Raw genomic sequence first — 22,471 nt, forward strand, 5'->3', positions numbered from 1 at the left:
TACAGGCTTCCCCTATACAGATCATGTTTTCTTTTTGAGTTATTTATGTTACTCCAGTAACAGTTGAAGTGTCATACTTCATTGAATGACTGTGAGTAACCAAAGGAGATTAATTACTTTCTTGCATTTAATCGTATGAGTTGCATAGTGTCAAAAGTTGGATGAGCAATTCAGCAAATTTGGTATGAAGTTTTAAATGTATTTTCTCAAAGATGTGAGCAGGGCTACCATAAAATCCCTGGAAACTTGAAAATGTTACATTTTTTTTTTCAGCCAGCACTAAGTATTACTATCATCTGCTGCTATAGCAGTAACAGATTAAAAAAACCTCAAACCCTACTATAGCATAAATCTCCTGAGTAACTGCTTTGAACTGAATACGTTTTCCATCATTTTTATAGTACTTGTACTTTCTAAAATAAAGTTATCTCACTGACCTATTTAATGCATTGGATTTCAATTGAAAGTATATGAGAATTTCTGAAGTGTATTAAATAAACTATAAACGTTTAACCACAAGATTAAATCTGAAGAAGATCAATATAACTATTTCATTGACTCAGGAAGTTTCATTTAAATTAAGCTCCCCTAGTGATATTTGATAGTCCTATTTAAAATCAAATACTAATCACCATTATAACTCCTAAATGATAAATTGCAGAAATAAAATATATTTCAGAATCTTACAATCATGTATTTACTCGTAATACCAAAACATTCATTTGAATCTCCCCATCTGTTCCAAAACAAGGACTTGGAAAAAACATTGGCTCCCCACTGTGCATTTGCTCTGTCATAGCAAGTAGAGTAAGGGCAGTGTTCTAGTTTGCAGAATCATACATAACCCTAATATGATTGTAGAGTAAGCAGAATGTTTCTAACAAAACATGATGTAACCCTCTGTTAAATAACCATAGGGTACTGCCATAGATTTTAACATGGGAACTCATAAACCATAACTAAAGTAGAGCTTACATACAGCTGCATGCATCTCAGTAAAAAACCAAGACTATCAGAGGAAGAATACATCTTTCCTTGAAATGTATATTCTTTGTACACAAGATAGAGAAGTAAATAGGCCAGCAGATGCACCTTTAATTAATGTAATATAGGTGGTAAAGGCTTTGATCCTTTCTATTGGCATTATTAGAAAGGAGATAATAGAGCAGTTTTTATTTTTTCAATAAAACATCAGTGATAGGAGAGTTTTTTCAATGCCAGAGCAAAGGAAGAGTCTTGCAGCGATCTGTCACCTTCCCTCTTCTGGTTGAGTGTGGCATCTGATATGGGAAAAGAGACTGCATTTTTATTTTTTAGTTACAAGGAAGAGATATTTTGGCTGTATAGTTTTCAGCTTTGTACAAACTTTTAGATCTATACACTGTAATAAAACTCTTCTCCAGTCTCATTCTTTTCTTGACTATTTTCAACAGTTGATTGTTGAAATATGGAAATCTGCTTTTTTCTGGCAGTGTTTTCTAGCAAGCACACATCTCCAGATTGCCTTGCAGACTTTACAGGGATCATGTTTCCTCTGACCACCCATTAATACCTCAGATACAGTTGTATAATACAGAAGTTTTTCATATAACTGGATGATTATTTTACATTACTTATTCTTTCTATTTTGGCTGTCACTAGGCCACCGTATGGCTCTGATAAATAGCTTCATTGGACATCTATTACTCCTTTCAGTGCATAAAAACATTTGATCTAATTTTTAGATTAAATCTAATTGATTTAAATTAGACCAATGAGAAGGGTTTTTCTGAAGACTATGATTGCCACCTGGCCAATATAACGGTCATCACTAAACTGTTAGAGTTTGACTGATTTCTGACATTCTTGATGATTTTCTGGTGATATACTGAAAATATCAATGCAGACATAAAATTCAATAAGGAGAAGATTTGCAACTTACAGAAAAAAAAACCAACAAACCTGTTTGTTCAAACAAACTAGAATGTTGCTGAGAATTCTTACTGCTGTATATTTTAGCAGATAATACTGGGGAAAAGTATCTTCTAGCACCAAACAGCATTGATGTAGATTAGAGACCATGACAGTTAAAGTCTCTGTGTTGGTCAGAGAAGCTGTTCAGCTGCTTCATATTTCAGATATTTCATTCTAGAGTTTCTGATGAAGTGAGAATTTCTGGCAGCTATTTCAGGCATCCAGCTATGGATGTTCTTTCCTTAGAATTACCTTAAAGAGCAACACTCGCACAGTTTATTTATACTGTAAAGAAGTGATTTGTGGATTCATTTAAAGCAATACTTACTATAAGCAGCCATGTACAGGAAATAAATACAACAAGAGGACCTTACCAAAGTCCTTTCCTACTGTCATTTCATACATTCTTGATCAACTGAACTGACTTGTAAAAAGTATAATCTTCACTGTACCTGAAGACAACAGAAGTGGTTAACTGTCTAAATGGTGTTCCAGTTTCCAGTGATATCTAAACACAGTCTTGTAAGAATTGTTGAAACAGCTTAAGGATTGTTTCATAAGCAAGAGTATATAACAGAGAATTATATGACACAAAATCAATCGGATAATAGAAACCTGCAAATTAGTTTACTGGTTTTATCCATTCTAAAAATTCTTCAATAAGCAGCCAAGTCTCTGAAAGACATCCTACTAATTAAAATAGCTGTATCTCACAGCCTCAGCCCAAAACAAGAGAGCAGAACACCTCTAAGAACCAATTCAAATGATAAATTGTTTGTTCAGCAACAATGTTTTTTGGTTTCATGGTACAGCATGTTTGGTCTGAGTCTTTTTTTCAAACTGCTGTCAATCCAGGTTAATTTTATACAACTCTCTTTTTGTTATGACAGAGTAAACTAATGCAAGAAAAGGCATAATTAGTCTCATTCTACTTTATCAGAAAGCATGGCCCGTGACAACACTGTTAAAGAATTGGGACTGTCCAGACTAGAGAAGAGACAAGTAGTGGAGGTAAGGATGTCTTTAAACACATCCTTTCTCCTGCAAAGAGGAAAGGAATAATCTATTTTCCATGCTTACTATTATAGTAGGACAAGAAGTAATAGGCACAAATTCCATTTAGAGAGGCTTAAATCAGACTGCAGAAAAAGTTTGCCAACAGTGGGGCTAGTGAAGTACTGGAATAGATAGATTTCCTGAGACTAGGGAGCTATCTCTGAACACTTAAAAACAGAGTGGACAGACTTCTCATAGCAATGCCATGGATGTATCTGGTTCTGGCTTGCAGTAATGGCAATAATAATAAACATTAGGGTGATAAGAGCAATAAATGGCTTCCTGAACTTCATTCTACTACTATCTTCCATGACCGTGTGGTATCTTTATACTTTTAGAACAAAATCTCTGTTATCACCTTACGTTTCCCATCTAGACCATATGGCATCCAAGATATTTTAGTATAAGGGAATAAAATTGAGAAAGAATTTAGAAAGGTTCAACTCTTGGATTGTTTTACGTGCATCACCTGCTATACAAAATGTATTCCTTATGCTTGTTTGTAAGGGGGTTTACAAAAAACAATGATCTGTTATTTGCTATCGTTTTTTTTTAAATCTGTGCTACGTTTTGAACTACTTTTTCACATACATTGTTCATGCAGCCAAGCAGCACCTTGATTTTTATCTGTTTTCCAATTAAGTCAATGTTGACTCACTGAATGAATATAGCACATAAAAGAACAAAATATTGTCTTCCAAAATCTGTTCCTTTAGTTTGTGGAAGACATCTAAGGTATATGTAATGGTCTACAACTAAAGCAATATCCATCTGAAATAGTGATATAAATAATAAGTGTATGTATGGTTACTATCACGAAGTAGTACGTATCATGTTTTCTTTACATGCCTTAATGAGTGTATGTCCAAAAATAATTCAGGTACTTTTGTAACAGGCTAAACAGAAATAGAAGCTATCAGAGAAAGAAACTGAAAACAAAATACAGCAAAAAACAAAGGTTGTGTATTTCAATTGCAGTAGACCACAGTGATTCTTCAGCAAGTGCTCTTACGTAGGCAGGCTGGCAGTCTTCAGCTGAAGTAGCCTATTGAAAACAAATTAAAAGATCTTCAGGTTTGCCCATAAACAACCAGAGTGACTTCTCTGGAACTTTGACAAGTCATGTTGGCTCTGGATTTGACGTTTGTGGAAAGTTATGTAGGTGAATATTATTTGGATCTTTGAAATCCTCATTGGAGAGCAGAGAGAAAGTTTATAGAAGAAACTTATCTCACACTTCCCTATTTTTTGTATAACCACTGTTGGGAATAAAAATGCATGCTAGTGCTTCAGGAAGAAAAAAAGGCTAAATACATTTTGAAAAGGAGGAATGGGCACTATGAGAGAGAAGTAAGGAAGATACTTGTAGAGTGATTTAATCTGTCTGTGAATCATTATCCTAGCTGTAAAATTGGAGTAAGAATAGTATAATGCTTCCCTTTTTGACATTTCTTTGTTCTGTCACTTTTGAGGATATTTTTTAAAAAGAACCTGGTCATTAGCTGTGGCATTGAAAAGTTTCCTGTTAGACTACAAGTTCTTCAAAGCTTTTCTACCACTAGCTGTCTACTCTTGAACTAGTTTGCTCAGTGCTCAGGGAATACAAGACCAGTTCTAAACAGATTTGTCTATCTTATTATGACAGGAAAGATTTTTTTCCACTTCTTTGGAGCTCTGATTAAAAATAGTGTTTGATTTTTGTGACTCATTAGTGAAATGATTGGTTAAAAGTTGGTTTACAAAAAAAATGGTAAGCTATAAAATGTGCAAAACTGGAAGTGAGCAGGCAAAGGTGTTGCAAAGGCTTGTCAGTCAAGTTCATTTTCTACATCTCAGATATAGCCTAATTTGTCTGCTGATTGCTTACAGAATTTCACCAAGATAGTGTATTTTATTGGAAAAATTATTTTCTTTAAGTTATAGAACTAACACTTCTTTAGAGTAGGGGAAAAAAAACCTCTCCACCTAGGCTAACTATTCAGAGTATGCAAATTTGTTAGTGGATGTGAGAGGTTTTAGTGAAGACTACAAGGAAAGAATGCTGTTATGATTAATATATTTCATTTTGACAGAATGAGAAATTAGTCTCCATACATTCTTTACCAGCTTCTTCATTCATTTGCATTTATTTCTTCACTGAAAGTAACATAGTATCAATTAGTTGTTATTTTAACACTGGATGCAGATCTCTTAGATGAGGTATATAATCAGGTCCTGCCAGTGCACCTAATAATAAATTTACATGGGGCTACTATAGTAAAGACAGTTTATTATTACATTTTTTACTACTCTAGCCATTAGAATAAGCAGGAATGCTGTGAGGATTATTTAATGTCTGTGTGGCATGCTGTAAACGCAGAAGTAATGTAGTGTCACCAGATGGTTGATAAATTATTGAAACGATTTCTCCTGTCTAGCATCTCTGAATATACTGCAGCTTTTCCAGCTTTCAAAAGCATCAGTATCTTCATTCTCTGTGTGCTAAAGAATAATTCACTTCTCATCTTCCTGTGTCACACCTTAGTGAACACTTTTACTGAGCATGTAAAGCGGAGTGCCTAGAAGAGCATATGTTGTCTTTGCCTTGAATTCCCTGGGCTGATTCTCCTGGACAGAGTAAGCAGAAGTAGGAATCCTACCCAATGCTTTTTGCAAAGCCACAGAGCTTCTGCACAGATGTTACCAGTGACTAAAGCAGAATGTGCATGTCACTATATAGTGCTGTTTCTGAGAGGCTGGGCAGGTAAGTAGAATCATGCAAAGACAGCTCTGTAACTTTAATAATCTCCTTGCAGTCTCACTGCCACAGGGCAGGCCAGTAGAAATACATGTTCATCCACCCTTCTGTTCTTGCATCGCAAATCTATGCTAGTTTTGGGGTCTTGCACAGGAACATTACAAACATGTAGCAGAGCTAAAGGTTTAGACACGAAGATGAACATGTGAGTAAACCCATTGGTTGTGATAGGTCTTACCATGTTTCACTGACCTAAGATTAAAGGAGAAAAAGATGTGGGAGAGACAAATGAGGATACTGGGGAAAAGTGCTGTCGTCCTGACCATCTGAATAAATATTCTTTAATCAGCTAAGTGTACATCAGAGGGAAATTGATGTTGTCTCAGGAGAATAAAAATATGGTATTTGTACTGAAGTACCATTTAATGAATTTTATATGCAGCATCTCCCTGAGAAGCAAAGCAGGAACAAGATTTCTACTAATAACACATATATGGTGATGAGGGTCACATAAATGCCTCACCAGTGATGGATCTCCCTACACCACTGTAGAAATCCACTGTTTAATATTTCTATTAGGTGCACACCTAAATGCAGTTCAGGACTTTAGCAACGCTAAGCAACAATTCAAGGCTACGTTTTAGGAAAATGAAATGGTTTCTGGGTTTAGCCTAGTTCCTTAAGGCAAAGATGTTTATCTGATCCACCTGTGTCTTCCTACATTTTATATGTCCTTGCCAATAGCTTTTGAATTTTGTGGTCAGTCAGAGAAATTTCACAGAGTGCCTAATACTACGTCCATTGTGTTCTATGAAGATAGGTGGTCAGACAGAGGTGAGATCCTAACAGTGTCCTCAGTATGCGCTCACCCCGTAATAGACACCAGGGAGTCCATATGAAGGGGTAATTTATTAAAATCCCAATTATGGGAAAAGATTCAATAGGTGATTGCGGTTTGTTAGATATCAGGGAAGCCAGTCATAAGACAGAAGTAAACTAGGCTTCATTAGTTTTGCTAATCACAGGACAATGTGGTTTTTAATTACCAGAATTATCTGCAATGTTAAAATTTGGAATACAGAGAGACACAAGCATTTCTGTCATACTGAATGATGTCACAGCGAGGCAGAGTAAAAGCTGTGCATGCCATTTTTAGTGACTGATTGACCTTGACAGTAATAATACCATTTAAAGCACTTTATACTTCCAAAGCCCATTACCACTACTAATTAATTCTTAGAACACCCCTGAGGGGTGCCAGTTGGGAGATAAGTTATAGTATTACTGTTTTAATGCTGGAAACGCTGAGACAGATCACTGATAGTGCTTGGAATAGAATTCAAGAGCTCTTAAGCTAGTGTCAAACTAAGACCTTGCTGAAGATGAAAATTTTCTGCTACACTTTAAAGCTATATTTAAAGATAACTAAGGATTCATAATATTTAAAATATTTTTGTAGTATTACTGAATGGATATAAAAAACCCCTGTTTTGGGGGTGCATGAGTATGACATGGCTTATAACAGATGCCAGGTCTGTACTAGCCATTAAATGTCATCAGAAAGTTTTTCACTACCACAGACTTCTGCGGTCAATGTTAGGATATTCCAATGAAGTCATCAAAAGCCAACACTGACCACAAGTAAAGTCCTCATTGTGGCTTATAAGAATAAGTAGCGGTAGAGTTTCTTTTCCATTTCTATGCAAATATATTCAGGATGGAGCTGGGAGTAAAAAATTTTCTCCACTGGGAACTCTGCAGATTGCAGGTGAAGCCGCCTCACACTCTCATGCATCCAGTAGTTTTTCAAATCCACTCAACTCACAGGGGGCTCGTAAGACACTTAAATTTGCAAGGAATTTTCTAGTGTATGGCAGTCTGTCTCTACTCATTCCCCTTACCAGGGAATGGAGGTCTTGGAGAAAAGTAATATATCTTTTAAAGAAAGCAGCTATTTATTTCCCTAGAATTTTCTGATTGCCTGTCTTGTTGTGCTGTGACGTTTGTGCATACTTGTTGGGTTTTTTTCAAAAACTTCCTGCTGCGTACTGGAAATGCTTTTTAAGATTTTCTTACTTTTTGTATTATAACACTCTAGGCTCCTATTTTGTGGTCTACTGTATGTACTACATAGCATTCCTAAATGAATAAATCTGTTCTAACTGTATCTTTCCTAAGATATTTGTTAAATAATAGCATCAAGAAGTACACGTTGTAAATTAATTAATAATTCTAATGAGGTGTTCATGACATTCCTAAATACAATCCATATGTATGTATACTTCACTCAAGTTAATCTCTTTATTTGCTCTTATATATAGTAATTGTAGTTTTGTCCCTGGCAATGTGGTGTGGCCTTTTATTCCACTGAATGTCGCAGGTTGTTTGTATTCTGTCACTTTATGCAATTAAGCAGTGTACAGAAATCGAGGACAATGAATTAGACAGCAGTACAAATGTATGTAGCTTATGTATCATTTGCATTTTGTATTTTATTATTATTTTTACAGTGAATGCCATAACTCTACAGATAGAATAAAAGTGAGAGTATGGGATGAGGATGATGACATCAAATCTAGAGTAAAACAACATTTCAAAAAGGAATCAGATGACTTCCTCGGGCAAACAATCATTGAAGTAAGAACACTGAGTGGAGAAATGGATGTATGGTATAATTTAGGTATGATTCTTACTGATTTTTTAAAAACAAATTTAGGTAGAATCTCAGCATCTGTAGATTTGGGGCTTCAAAATATATAGCTTTAGTGCCAACATACAACTTTTAAAATCTTAAATATTACAGGTTGATTTGAAAATGAAAGATACTTTCTTGGTTTTGATCCAGAGTTATGACAATTACAGAAAGCAGACTAATCACAACAATATCAAATAAAAATATTTTATTTTAATGCAAAATTAAAAATATGTAAGAAAACCCAACATTTCAGACTAGTCCATTCAAAAGTAGCATTCTGTAGGAAATACAACTACAAAGATATATAGAAAAATCTAGCAAATATTTTGCTTGTTGTCCACATTCATTTTGTCACATATTTTAAAAAATTATTTATATACTATTCTGGGCCTAATCATCTTTGTTTTTCATTGTGTTTACACCTGTGGTTCTTCATGAAACTTGCTTGCTTGAGTTTTCTGTTCTGTACATGTCAAATGTGTTTACATGCAGAGTCATAAACTGAAGACAGCCTGCTGAAGCTCAAAATGCTCTTTATTGTCCTTAATGACTGCACTTTCTTGTCTGGACAGGCCTTAAGAAGTATCATTCTTTAAACCAGAAATAAATCAATGAAAGTGTGTCTCAGAATATATTTCCTTTATCTAAATCTAAGCATACAACTGCTCTTTAATTCTAAAAAAGTCTTTGGGTGCACTGAATGTTCTGGAATAGCCCTTTAAAAATTGATCTCCTACATTTGATAATAAAAATGTGACATTTTTATCTAGGTTGTCTGCTCTGTGAAAACTTCAGGTGAATTATGTGACATCATCTTCTGAAATTAGAGAGCATTTGTTTCCTAATCAACAGTCCTTTTTTCCCTGTCTAGTGTTTCATTTCCCGCTGACATATATAGATGTGTCAGGGAACTATTTGGTTTCTCACTGACAAAGAAAAGTAAGCCTTGCTTTATTTCCTATTTATAATGAGATTTTTTAAAGGTAAGATAATTGGGTCATTATGAATTCTGGATTTTATTCCTTAAAAAATTTCAGTGACTTAAACTGATAAAAATACTGATATAAATTATTATTAAATGGATTTTTAAAACAAAGCTTGCTGAACTGATTTGACTGGAAGCAGTTTAATAATAACATTGAAAATCTATGTGCTTTGAAAAAGGAAGAATCTAGAATGAAAACCTTTCAATCAGCATCTAAAAAGAAATACTGATAAATGGCTCGTGATAATTCTGATATTCTAAAAAGAATGGCGTATTTTATTCTGATACATACACACATTGACACAACTGCAGCATGTCACATCATACAGAGGAAAGAGGAGTGAAACACTCAAACAAAACAATTGGATTTGTGGAATACCAATTCTTATTAATTGTACTGTTCGTCACCACTCACATCACAGCACTTTGTGAAAGAATCCTAAGAATTGTATTACCTATTGACTCAGTTATACTGCTAGAGTGGATTGGAAAAGTCAAAATTGGAGTCAAAGAAGATCAGTAACCTCCACAATGAGTGACAGCAACTAAACAGACTAGTACAGATAGTGTAAACAAAGTTCTTCATATAATTTCTTCTGTGAGTTTCAGCTTAGCGCTGTAATGAAGTTCTGCTCAGAACATTTTGTGTTTCTCTCAGACATAGTAGTTCAGGTTGTTGCTAAAGTCTTCATAACTGAAGGAAAATATCAATAATGAAAATAGTAATAATTAGTACAGATACCAGATAGAAAATGAAAATAATTTCTGTTGAAAAGGGAAGAGTGTTAAATAAAGCACTGCGCAGCCTGGTTTGAATTTGGCAGATAAAATAAGAAAGATTCTTTACTTCATAGTTTGATATTCTGCTTCATGGCCTGAACCATATGTGAGGTATTAAAAAAATTCTCTTGTTCTCAACAGCAGGACTTCTTATTAAGCTAGAATGATTTATGAAAGCTTTTCATATGACTTGGTAGTTACTAATATGTTATTTTTCTGCTCTTCAGAAAAGCGAACAGATAAATCAGCTGTCTCTGGTGCCATTAGATTGAAAATCAATGTTGAAATAAAAGGAGAAGAGAAAGTTGCTCCCTACCATGTGCAGTACACCTGTCTACATGAGGTATGTTAGAGAAGTTAAAGAAAGCATACTATACAGAAATTACTATTCAGTTGTTGCATGGATAAGGAAAAAAGGCTACAGAATGTTAGAACACCAAAACAAATAACTGCTGCTACACCTCAGGACAAGTTTATTTTAGATTTCCCACTTTGTATTGCTGATGGCATATCAGTTTCAGAGTCAAAGGCAGAACAATGTAACACCAACAGATCATTCCTGCCAGTAGGAGTTAAAAAAAAGAAGAGGTGGAGTCAGCTAAGTTCTCCCCGTACCGTATTTTGTTTTAGCATTTTGATGCTCCATACATGCTTGCTAACATCAAGAAGACACAACCATTTCTGTATATTAGAGAAATATAGCTATTAATTGTAAAGGACTTCTTTCCTGCTACATTAATTCATATTTTGGAGAGAGTGAGAAAAAGCAGGGGAAGCACAGACAATATAAAATTTGGTTCTCCTATCGTTTAGATTGCTTTTGCAACACAGAAAAAAAATCATCACTGATAAACCTGTGTGTCTTTCAAAAGATTTTCTTCGTATTTGATTCCTCTTCCCTCAAACAGTGATCCACATTGAAGTTCTATTCTAAAAATACAAGTACTTTCTGAAAGCTGATAGATAATATATGGTTGAAAGTTCAGCACTAGTATGTATCCACAAAATCCCATTGTTCACCATTTGTAAAATTCAATGTTCAGGGCATTTGTGCTCATACATTTTGACCTGATATTGCAAATGTTTTGACCTGTGAAGTAAATGGCAAAATTCTGTTGCTTCAAGATAATCCACAAGACAGTTATGGACTAATTAGAAAAACTGAAGTTATTTCAAAGTTTTGGGGTTTTTTTGGTCACTGAAAATAGGAGAACAAATCTGCTGCTGAGTTTGTGGATACATATGGAGCTAGGTAGTCTGAGAAGCATTCTATGACATTAACATCAAATTAAATATACTAGCTTTGGTCCCAAGGTTGCTAAACCTAAACTTTATTGCATGCCTTTCTCTACTTGAGAGGTTTCTGTAATGTTTTTGATAGGCTTTTTGTAACTTACAGTTCTTAAATAATGAATTTGAAATTTATTGGTCACAGATCCAATTAAAGTTGAAGCACTATGTAGCGAGTATTACAACATCATGGTTTCATTCATTAGCAAGGGCATATAATAGAGAAGAGAAAGTTTCTGCACGATTTTGTGTTGCAGTCTCTCTGTGCCAGACAACTGACGTGACCTTGCATGAAGGAGATAGATCAATGTGCTGAATCACAAGCCTACGCTACCAGAGTTCCATTACAAAAAACGTGTTTAGTGTCTTGGGGTTTTTTGTTTACCAAATGATGACTAGTTAAAGCCAGTCTTCAGAAAAATCTAAAAAAAAACCCAAAAACTAACAATGAACATATTGATGACCATTATATAGGATATACTTTCAGAATGCCACTTAAAAGCTGAAAATTCCTATTTGAAACATTTCTTACATTTAGAATCTATTCCATTACTTGACGGAAGTTAAATCTAATGGTGTTGTAAAAATCCCTGAAGTGAGAGGTGATGAAGCCTGGAAGGTGTACTTTGATGATGCTGCACAAGAAATTGTAGATGAATTTGCAATGCGCTATGGAATTGAATATATTTATCAAGCTATGACGTAAGTATTATTATGTCTGGTTTTCTACTCTACTGTCACGAATGTGTTTGAGGGAAGTGATGAGTTCTAAGCCTTCATGCTTTCATTCTCCACTCCTGTTCCTGTTTTAAAATTCTTGTTATCATTTTTCTTCATCTGATTCTCACTGAAGTGCTTCTCATCTGCAATGGAATTAAGATGTATTATAAGCATTTTATAAACTGTTACTGGTATTACGACTAATGCACTTCTTAATCCTTATGATACTCATGTGGCAAGGATCAGAAAGACTTCCACTGTTCTAGTGGGATTGGGATGGTAGAACAGGATTTCACAAGCTCTGTACTCCTTTCCAGTACAGAAATCATCATTGAACACCAGCAATGGCTATAGTAAACATCCATAGTATATGTAAATAATTCATGCAAACCATTTTTAAGGTATTAAAGGTATTAGAACCTGTTACTACATTGTCCATACTAAAGTAGCTGTCTGATCACTTCAGGACACAGCACCACTAAGCTTAGAGGACTGGGGATACAAGAGCTCCATCATGTATTCTTAATTTGTCCAGTGAAAAGTTTGCCAGTGAAAAGGACTGTATTCTGCTCCTACTGCAGCTGTAGGAAAGCAGAGGACTCCAAATGAATCTGCTAAAGAAGAAATATGGAAAATTTTTCCTATAGAAAGCTGATATTATGAAATTTTTAATCAGAACATGTATCTCTCTTCTTCCATCTCTTTACAGTACATCCTAAAAAATTATCTTAAAATAAGTATGAAGGCACATAAACATGTGAAGTTTTCTTTTTATTGCAGGATATAATGACACTATCTGCTATTGCAATGAACGTGTCTTTCACTTTATATAGCTATTGTGAATTATTGTACTGTACATCTAATAGAAAGGTAGAGGATGTATTCATAATATATATGTTTTTAATGCTCTTCCTCCAAGGACCTTAAATAACATTGCACAGAAGAATTAATTAAGCTTGACAGTTCCCCTGTGGTATTGTATATCTGTACTACATATGGAGGAACTCATGCACTGAGTTTCATTAATATTTGGGTTTTCATGTTTAGCTTCTCTTTAGCCATGTATGTCTTTACATCTTGATTAAGAGTTATGTTACTTATTAACTAGCATAATATTATAGTTTTATAACTTGATTTAAATTGGTATGCCATTTTTACCAAAATGTTAATCTCGAAAATGATAGCGTTGTTCCTGCTGTATGTATCAAAATGAATTCAAGGTTTTATATTAGATGAATTGGCAAGTAATGCCAAGGGAGGGCTGTTATTACTGTTTTGCTTAGGAAATAAAGCAGGACTGATTTAGCAGTAGTGTTTCCTCTTAACTATAGCCCCCGTAGTTGATTATCTCAATACAACATGGCTGTATTTTTGATGGACAACCTCAACTGAAAAATTATTTTGAAGTTTCTTTTCCTTCATGTCTTGATGAACGCCAGTACTCTGAAATTTTCCAGAGAAAGTTTGAAACTGATTTTAGAAATTCAAATGTAGCAAAAGTCAGCATTGCAAAAATAGCAATATAATTGACATGTGAATACTTAAAAAGCTTTTTCATTTAACAGTGTTAGAAATGGACTGGTTATATTTTCATATAAAGGAAATGCTTTAATTTTATATCAGTAAATAACATAACATAGAGTTATTCTTGAAAAGGAAGTAGATTTAGTCTGAACATCTAACATGGAGCTGGGCAAGTACTGCAGCATATTTTTCAGGAATCCTTACTCAAAAATTCTAACCAAGCCATTTTAAGTTAAATAATCTACTTTGGCTTGTCGTTTTTTTGTTCTTGCTTTCTTCTGTACTTTTTCCACGAAATTTCCTTGCTGTTGATGACTGCAAACCAGGCATTTGAAGGCAGGTGTAATAAGAAAGTGAATTTGATATTGGTAGTCACAGGTAATTTACACAGGAAATAAAATCCAAGATTTCATTGCCCCCATGTCCATTTACATTTTAAAATGTTGCATGTGAATAATGAGCAATCCCTATTTGAGGGGTAGGCCACATACTGTTTAAGGCTACATCCTGTTTAAGTTAGGAATAAAATCAATAATTAATGTAATCTGAAATAATGCTTGGAGAGGAATATATATTCATAAACATTGCTTTGCTGATTCATCTGCAGACATTTCTCTCAGTAAGAGCATTCAGACTTTGGGGTGATGAGTAGTGAAGATACTAGATCTGTCATGGGGAATTTTCTTTTGGACTATTACCTGTTGTTTTTATTTGTGTTTATGAAATCACCTTTTTCTCCTGGAACAACTTTAATGGCTGGGAGAAAATGTACAACTTCTTGATTTGGAAAATGGAATGATTAGATTCCATTTGGTAACAATATGCTCCTACTAAAAGAAAAGCAATTTTCTACCATACAACAGAGAGAGAATTTGAAGGTAATCACTTGGCCCGAAGGAATATTGTTTAAGCATTTTATGCTCGAGAATCTATTCTACAGAATATTTCTATTGCATGTCTAATGGTAACATTATAAATTAAAATGTTTGCATTTGTAAATGCAAAACTGACTATGCTTTCATAGCCCATGATCCAGACCCCAGAGAGCATCCACATGCTTCTTAGGCACTGTATCAGACTCAAGTGAGTTTTAGGGTGTTGCTAATGAGGTGCTCTTTTTGTCTGAATGTAATTTTTAAAATTTGTATTTGTTTGCAGTTTTAAAATAACCTATTATATAAAGTTTCAGTGCTGCTTAATGATAGGCAGTCTTGACCCTTTGAGGTATGGGTAGACAGCATATGCTGGAGTAGCAACATGTGCCATTCTGCATTTCTGAACACAATGTAAATCTAATTAAGTCTCCCAAAAATACCACTTCCTAGAAGAATTTGGCATCCTGTTCTGCTATGGTAACAAACAACCCCACTTGTCTATCATTTCGGGTTCATGCTGGTGGCTTTGTCATCTATAATCCTCTTAGTAGACCCTGATGATTTATTTCTGGCTCTCAAATTAATATTTATTTATATTATTCCTTTAAAGCACAGAAATAATATTTCAAAAGGACAGCCTTGATTTTTCCAAATACAGAGTATACTCATCAACCACAATTGTGGTAGCTTAGCAAAGATAAACAAGAATTTAGATTGGTTCATTGTTTCAGTGCCTGAATGCTTCATGGAAAATCAGTCTAATAGGTGACCAACTAAAAGTCCTGAAAACATAAAGCTCCAGCTCTTTTCCTCTCTCGACCAGCATCAGCAAAGAAATTCTGCATTTTCTGCAATTTAAAACATGTTAATTCTAGATCAGAAGGAGATTACCTGTGCACCACTGAAGACTTACTGGAATGTGGATATCAACCCAAAAGATGTCACATAGATGGTTACTTACCTGCCTTAGTCATTGTCCCCAATGAGACCTTTTTCATTAAAGTTATAAAGAGAATAAATTCAAGTACGATTGCACCTGTTGTTGGAGACAGAGACATCCACATTTTTATGAGACTGAATATAGACAGTTCTTCCCTAAAGGATGCCCACTTAGAAGGAGTGTCTTACTCTCAAGATACTGCCCAGTTCCTAAGCAAGGAAATCTGCTTTTAAGTTACCAGATGTGGAATTCACGTGAATAGAAAATCAACCATTGACCCAAAACCAGAATACAACAAAAAGCCTGCTTGTGTTGCAGTAACTGCAGCAATTTGAAAAGTCTTGACTGTATAGATTCCATAATCCACTCTTCTTTCTTATAATTATTATGTTCCTCCACTTCTCATGGAGTCTGTATTGGGAAAAGAAATGAAAGACAATTACAGCCATTCTTATAAGGGTCAGAAGAGATTTTTTGTGTGTGTGTGATGGATAGCAGCCAAATAGACACTCTTAGCTACATGAATGATATGCATATACTCCCAGAAGTCAAAGCACATATGTGTGAGAGAATAGGAAAGAAAATAGTTATGGAAGAAAACAGATTAACAAAAGCAGAACAGCTCAGTGATCCAGCTGGCCTTTATTTTGATGCTGCAGTGATGGATGATGATTTATGCAGTAAATTCAATGTCTTGAAAGAATCATACTGGAAGTTTATTTACCTACATATATTAAGCCACCTCTCCACCACCAAGAAAAAAAATCATTTTCCTCCTCTCATTCATCTTTCAACATAATTTATTTCTCTTTAGAAGGCAAAAAGCAGAGCATGTATTGAAACAGTGTTTGACTAGACACTGAAATTAACGTCAGCATCCTGGATTTATGTGTAGTGGAGTCAAGTGCAATAAAAACTCTATTAAGATTTTTGCTTCTTACTGGCAAGAGTCACCACAGGTAGAACCTAATGCTTCTAAATCAGCAACATAGTTCTCATTCCAACAGGTTAATGGGCATTAAGTATGCCATCTTCTTCTGCTAGTCTTCAATTAATGTGGCTGCACTGCAAAAAGCACACAAATCACCCATTAAAGTAATTTTCATTGATAGCGTTTGCTTACCGAGTACAGCACATTAATTAGCCTTCTTTCTTTGCCGATTCACGCTAGCGGAAATATTGGAAGAGTCACAGGCATGTTGGTCAGGAAATTGCATAGTAAGAAAGTTGAAGCAAGCAGGCCTGGGTTTAGACATGTGGCTCTAGCTTAAACAATGTAATACTACTCTAAAATATGTGAGACTTAGCAATGGTTGCTGTGACATCAGGTGCCCACTAGAAATTGTTAATAACTCATGCTGTTGGCTGCTGTTTTCAGAGACCTACAAAAACAAGGAAGTAAGTTTCCTTTTAGCAAGCAGAAGGAAGCCAGGTGGCTTGCAGTTTTCTTACCTGGGTTATCAGCACTCTCAGAGTCATGACCCATATTGCATGTGATAAACTTAATAAGTTCTGTGAACTTTACAGATTTTAATTAAATGAAGGAGAGAAGCAAAAATTCACATAACCTGTCACTTGACACAGATGCTTTGTCATCGATTTCACTAACCAAATTACATGTGGAATGGTGTAGTAATATAATAAGAACATAAATTACATCAATAGGTTTAAGTTTTCCTCACAAAATTTAGTACAGTTTGGGTTTATTTTCAAGATAAGAGCTCAGTTGAGGCCTTGGGTAGCTCAATGTGAAATCATTAGAAGAACCTGCGGAAGACACTGCGCTGAACTTAAAAGGTTGACCCAAACTATTTTTCTACGCTGTGTCATGTTCCCTGCAGACAATTGATACAATCTCGATGGCTTTTCACATAGTGACTGCTGCTGAACTGCCCCTTTTGTCTGCCTCCTCCCCTTACTGGAGCATATGTTATAGGTATAACTCCAAGGCCAGTGGGGTTATTAGTGCCTTCTTATCTCCAGCTTGGGGTTCCTCATGCACTAAGGATCTTTAGGTCCACTAGAAGATTTCTGGAAAGTAAAGGTCAGTGGTAAAAGTATATGTTAATTATTTTGGTGTCAATTTTTAAAAAAATAGTTCTGATCATCTCTACATATATTTCTCAAAATGCATGTGATGAATAGATCAGGTGAGATTACCATTAACTTTAAATGTTACTGAAACTGGTGAGAGTCACCTGACATCACTATTGTATTTTATACAAAGGAAATTATTGTCCTTCTGGTTGATAGGAAACATGTGACATACAATGAAAGATTTTCCTAAGGAGTAGGTAGCCATGTTGCACTTTTGTCAGATTCATGTTGCAGTGTTTAAAGCACTTCTGAAAAATACTGGCAATGAATGAAAGGTTTGGTAGTATTATCCCTATGAGCCACGTAGCTGGGAATGCTGAGTTCTAGTTCTGGCCCATGTTATTGATTCGCTGTGTAAATTTGAGCAGTTTCCCTCAATTTTGTAAAATGGAGATAATAGCACTTAATGATCTACCTTACAGGAACGCTGAGAAATATTTGCAAAGCACTTTTAGTATGACTACCATGATACAAGTTTTAAGTATCGATATATATCACCACATCGGTGCAAGACTATGTGATATATAAACCCAGCATGAAAATACTTTAAAAAGAGTCTAATGCTAGAGAAAGCCCACAAAGTGGGTTGGCTTGAAAAGGTTGCAAATACAGCAGGACGGCACTTATGAAGACTGTAGCCCTAGATTCTCTTTAATATGAGCCTGCCTCTCTTGCCTCCCATCCCCACTTGGATCCCTTCTTTTCCAGTCTCTTTGCCCAGCCAGGTAAACTAGAAAATCCAGCAATTATTCAGCTCCTCAGCCTAGCTTTGGAGTGGGATTAAGGGCTTGATTCATCCCAGTATCCACTCCTGTTGAAGTCTTATGTCCTTCAGAGACTTTGGATGATGCTTTAAAGTAGCAAAATTTGAATGTGTGCTGAGATTTTCTTTAGGTATTTGTACATGAGTAATTAATGACTTGGTTTTTTCTTGCGAATTATGACTTAAATTATAAGAGGATTTATCTTGAGTGAGATGTAAAAGAGTTAGAAAATTACAATTTTAGAATTTTTCCAGCCAATTGCTTTCCAATTACAGGGTCGGTTAGTATACATCTCTTGTGCTTTTTTTTTTAGAAAAAAATAGAAAAATACTTTAATTTATGGATTACATGCATGTTTTGAGCACTCACTGGTAATTAAAACACACTTTACATCTGGGATGAGTCCAAAACTTTTGTCCTGTATGACAATAGTGATCATGTAACTGTAGTGGTAGGTGGATGTGTTTAGCATCATATTTACCTTACTGCAAGTAGCTGATTCTATTTCAAATATCTTACCAGGTTCTGTAGCCTGTTTCATTGACTAAGGCTGTTGAGGAGAGCAGTTTGGTCAATAATTTTATGGTGTCCATTTCTGATATCTAGGTACTGAATGGATATCAGGTACATTAATGAGGACTGATTCCTGAGCCTGGACACTTGGGGAGTTTTGGAATTTTCTTCTTTTTTAACATATCTGTGACCTGACACAGATTTCTGAAGTAAACGTTACAATTTAGATGTCTCATTTGCAAAGTAAATGAAAGTGTTGGAGAGGGCTTGGTTTGGAATGATGTGAGGTACTGACAGCCTGGAGCATTTTTTAGGCCCATTTCTGAATCTGTAGATGAGCATCTGTAGTAAGAGTCTGCGCACTGAGAGGGGAGTACTGAAAAGCAGAAGCAAGAGAGACTTCATGTGCTGCCTTCTGCTGACTCACTCCATATTCCCCCAATTTCGCCTTTAAAAATATAGGCTAACAGAAGAAGGAAGAGTTGTTTGGCAGATGTGAAATCGCAGATTACCACAAAGGGTTACGAAAAAGGCATCTGCAAATATACTAAGTCAGTGGCGTGGGAGACCTGAGAAAAGATACTGTCTCTTCAGCAGAAACAAGTTTCTGCAGCACTGGAAGATCAGGAAGCAGGAATATGATGAACAGAGTCAGTCACAAGAGCATGAGGCAGGCCTCAGAGTGAAGGAATTTAGAGGACCACTGAGACAATAAGAGGGTGTCAGAAAGCATAATGTACATAGAGTGAGTTTATGTGCAGGCTTGCAAGAAAGTATAAAGACCTCATTTTTTTATATCTTTAGGAACAGGAATCCAAATACAAGATGCAAATAATCTTGAATGACGTGTTTGGAAGATTACTTGGGCAGTGACAGCAGTTAAGGGTGCTTGGCTTACGTTCAGCACGACGAAGTTCAGTTGTACCTTGTGTTAGTTTTTTTTCTTGGATGGGCACTGGGGCCCAGGTGGTTCAGGCCCGGCACGCTGCTCCGCCTTATGCTCCTAAGGAGAAAGAGTAGAGAGGAGCCAGAGACTCCAGCTAAGAGGAGCATGCTGCCAAACCAGGACCTTCACACATACAGAGAGCTCCAGAGTGATTGGAGTTTCTTCATCTTCTTCTGTATACTCATTTTCACCATCACTTTCTCTGCCTAATCCCCCTCACTCTCTTTCCTATCACTATACATTTACTCTTTATCCCTTTATTATCTTCCTCCCAGTCCTGCCTAACTATAAATCTTGAAACTAAGATTTTATGTTTTGCAATGATGTTATTCACTCTCCTCATGTGTTAGATCTTTCATCCGTCTTGTATCTCTCATGTTTTCTTACGTTATAAGCTCTTTGTACGTTATAGGCAGGCATCTCCTGTTGTTTTGAACAAGTAAACAGGGCTGCTACATTGCAACTCTGGGTTTGGCTGGTGCAGTACAGCAAGTTGTTTAGGCTTTTAATTTCTATAGGCTCAATTTTCATTTCAATTTAAGAATTTGAGTCTGACTAAAGTTAGAAGTCTAAATGCTTTGCTGATTCTGAGCTTTAAGAACTAGCAAAATAATAAAACATACGACCTACTCTAATTCATATATTCTTTGCATTTTTTTAGTATTCTAAAAAAACAAAGCGAATACATAACATATTTCTGACTTTTTTTTTTAATTTAGTGTCAATTACTTGTACATGACTTCCCACTTCGAATACTGTATATTGACAACAGGTTTACCTTTTTTTTAAATGACCTGACGTTATGTTCTCACTATTCAGCAGTGTTAAAAGTTCACCTAATAAATTCTAGTTGCCCATGAAGCAGCTTAAAAAGCAGAGCTGATTTAATACACTCAGACCTGGGTGGAAGTCAGTGTTGGGGTTTTCTTACATTTGCTTGCACGAGGTTCTCTGAGCAGTAATGGTCTTTGGTTTCTTTAAGAAAAGCGAAACAGAACGGTTACTAGCAAGTCAGGGAGTCAAAAGTATTCAAAACCAAACAGAAAACCACTTCACACTGTTATTTTGTCTGTGATCAGCACTCAGCCCAAATTCTTACTTTCAAGATTCTGTTGAATACAAGCTGGAACTCCATCCAAAAAAATACTTCCAGTTAGAAGTTCCAAAGATTGGAATGGCTAAATGCTGGTGTCCTGCGGGAGATGGTGTTCAGCCTGGGGACTGGCTGTACTCACATTCTGCAGTGCAACGTTGTGTTGCAGTTTCTTCCTTTCCCCTCTTCCTTTCCTTACTGTAGAATTCAACATTATGTGAGCATAAGTATTTGTACTCTGACCTATTCAGCTCTACGTACTGCAGAAGGAAACTGCTCAGTGCCAGATCTTCTCACAAGTGCCTTAAAACAGCTCTAACTGAACTGTTCCTAATGGGAGTACAAGGCTCACCCAACCTTTTCCCCTTCTTCTCCTACTGCTGCTGCCAGCTTCAGCCTTCAATAACCAACTGAGTTCATCACTCTGAGCTTCCCCCCCAATTCCAGTAGTGTACCTCGCTGTATAAATGCCCATATTTCTATGCTGTGTGCGTGCAGCCCAAAGATATGCTGTGGCTTCAATCTCCCTTGTTAGTCCAAGCACCATGCCACAGGACTGGCAGTGCTGTAGCTTCTCTCTGGGGTCAAAACAGTCCAGATCAGGGAGCTGGACAGTGGTTACAGGCTTGTGAGAGAATGTAAATCTCCTCAGACTCTGCAGAAAATGGGGGATAAAGCCTTTTCTCTCCTCAAGCCCCAAATGGGCTCAGTGACAGACTTTCTCTTTTCTTAAACATTGTTTCCCAATATGCAGCTGGTTCAGGTTTAACAGACTGGTTACCTAAACTTTACTGGCCTGAATCAAAGTGGAATTGTTTCAGTTATGGCCTAAATCAAATCAAGGTGAACCTAGAAGTTGCTTGATGCCTCATGTTTCATTAACAATGTAGCCTAAAATACAAGCCAAAATGAAATGCTGGTTTGAGTCTTTTTGTTGGCATCAATTAAATTCTTCTCCACTTATAGATCTCTTGTGGCCTTTTATGATGATAAGTTCGTGTTTGATTTTAAGTTTGTGTTTAATAATGAATGTTTTGCTCAATAGCAATTAAGATAGTTAAATCATGGTTTTGTATTTAGGATTAACAGAGTAAGAAGCAAATGTGAATCTGATGTGTTCCATTTGAAAATATCAGTGTGCCATAAGTGGCAATTATATCAAATGTCTGGATTTTCCTCATGTGTATCTGGACAATTGTCCATGAGGTAGCTTGAAAGTTACATCAATGGAGCTGAAAAGAAATTGTGGTGAGAGAAAGGGCAGAATCTTTGCCATCTTTAATAACTGTCAGTTTGTTTGAATTGTAGGCACTTTTCCTGTCTATCTTCTAAATATATGTGCCCTGGTGTTCCAGCAGTTATGAGTACATTGTTGGCCAACATAAATGCTTTCTATGCTCATACTACAGCAGCAACTAATGTATCTGCCTCAGATCGGTTTGCAGCTACTAACTTTGGGGTAAGTAGATTTTCTTTTTTAATAGAATACTATCCTCATTGTTG

The 22,471-nt window shown here is 35.8% G+C and overlaps 1 protein-coding gene across 7 annotated transcripts in view; it reads left to right on the forward strand.

Moving 5' to 3' along the window:
• UNC13C (unc-13 homolog C) overlaps positions 1 to 22,471 on the forward strand; it is a 244,707-nt gene that overhangs the window by 127,900 nt on the left and 94,336 nt on the right. For all 7 annotated transcript variants that reach the window (XM_075160101.1, XM_075160104.1, XM_075160102.1 and 4 more), the window contains 4 exons: positions 8,257 to 8,426; positions 10,434 to 10,549; positions 12,035 to 12,198; positions 22,277 to 22,427. In XM_075160101.1, the coding sequence (XP_075016202.1) occupies positions 8,257 to 8,426; positions 10,434 to 10,549; positions 12,035 to 12,198; positions 22,277 to 22,427 (601 nt within the window). The remainder of the gene's footprint in view (positions 1 to 8,256; positions 8,427 to 10,433; positions 10,550 to 12,034; positions 12,199 to 22,276; positions 22,428 to 22,471) is intronic.

The sequence above is a fragment of the Calonectris borealis genome, chromosome 11, assembly GCF_964195595.1.
Source record: "Calonectris borealis chromosome 11, bCalBor7.hap1.2, whole genome shotgun sequence".
In the NCBI taxonomy this organism is placed as follows: Eukaryota; Metazoa; Chordata; class Aves; order Procellariiformes; family Procellariidae; genus Calonectris; species Calonectris borealis.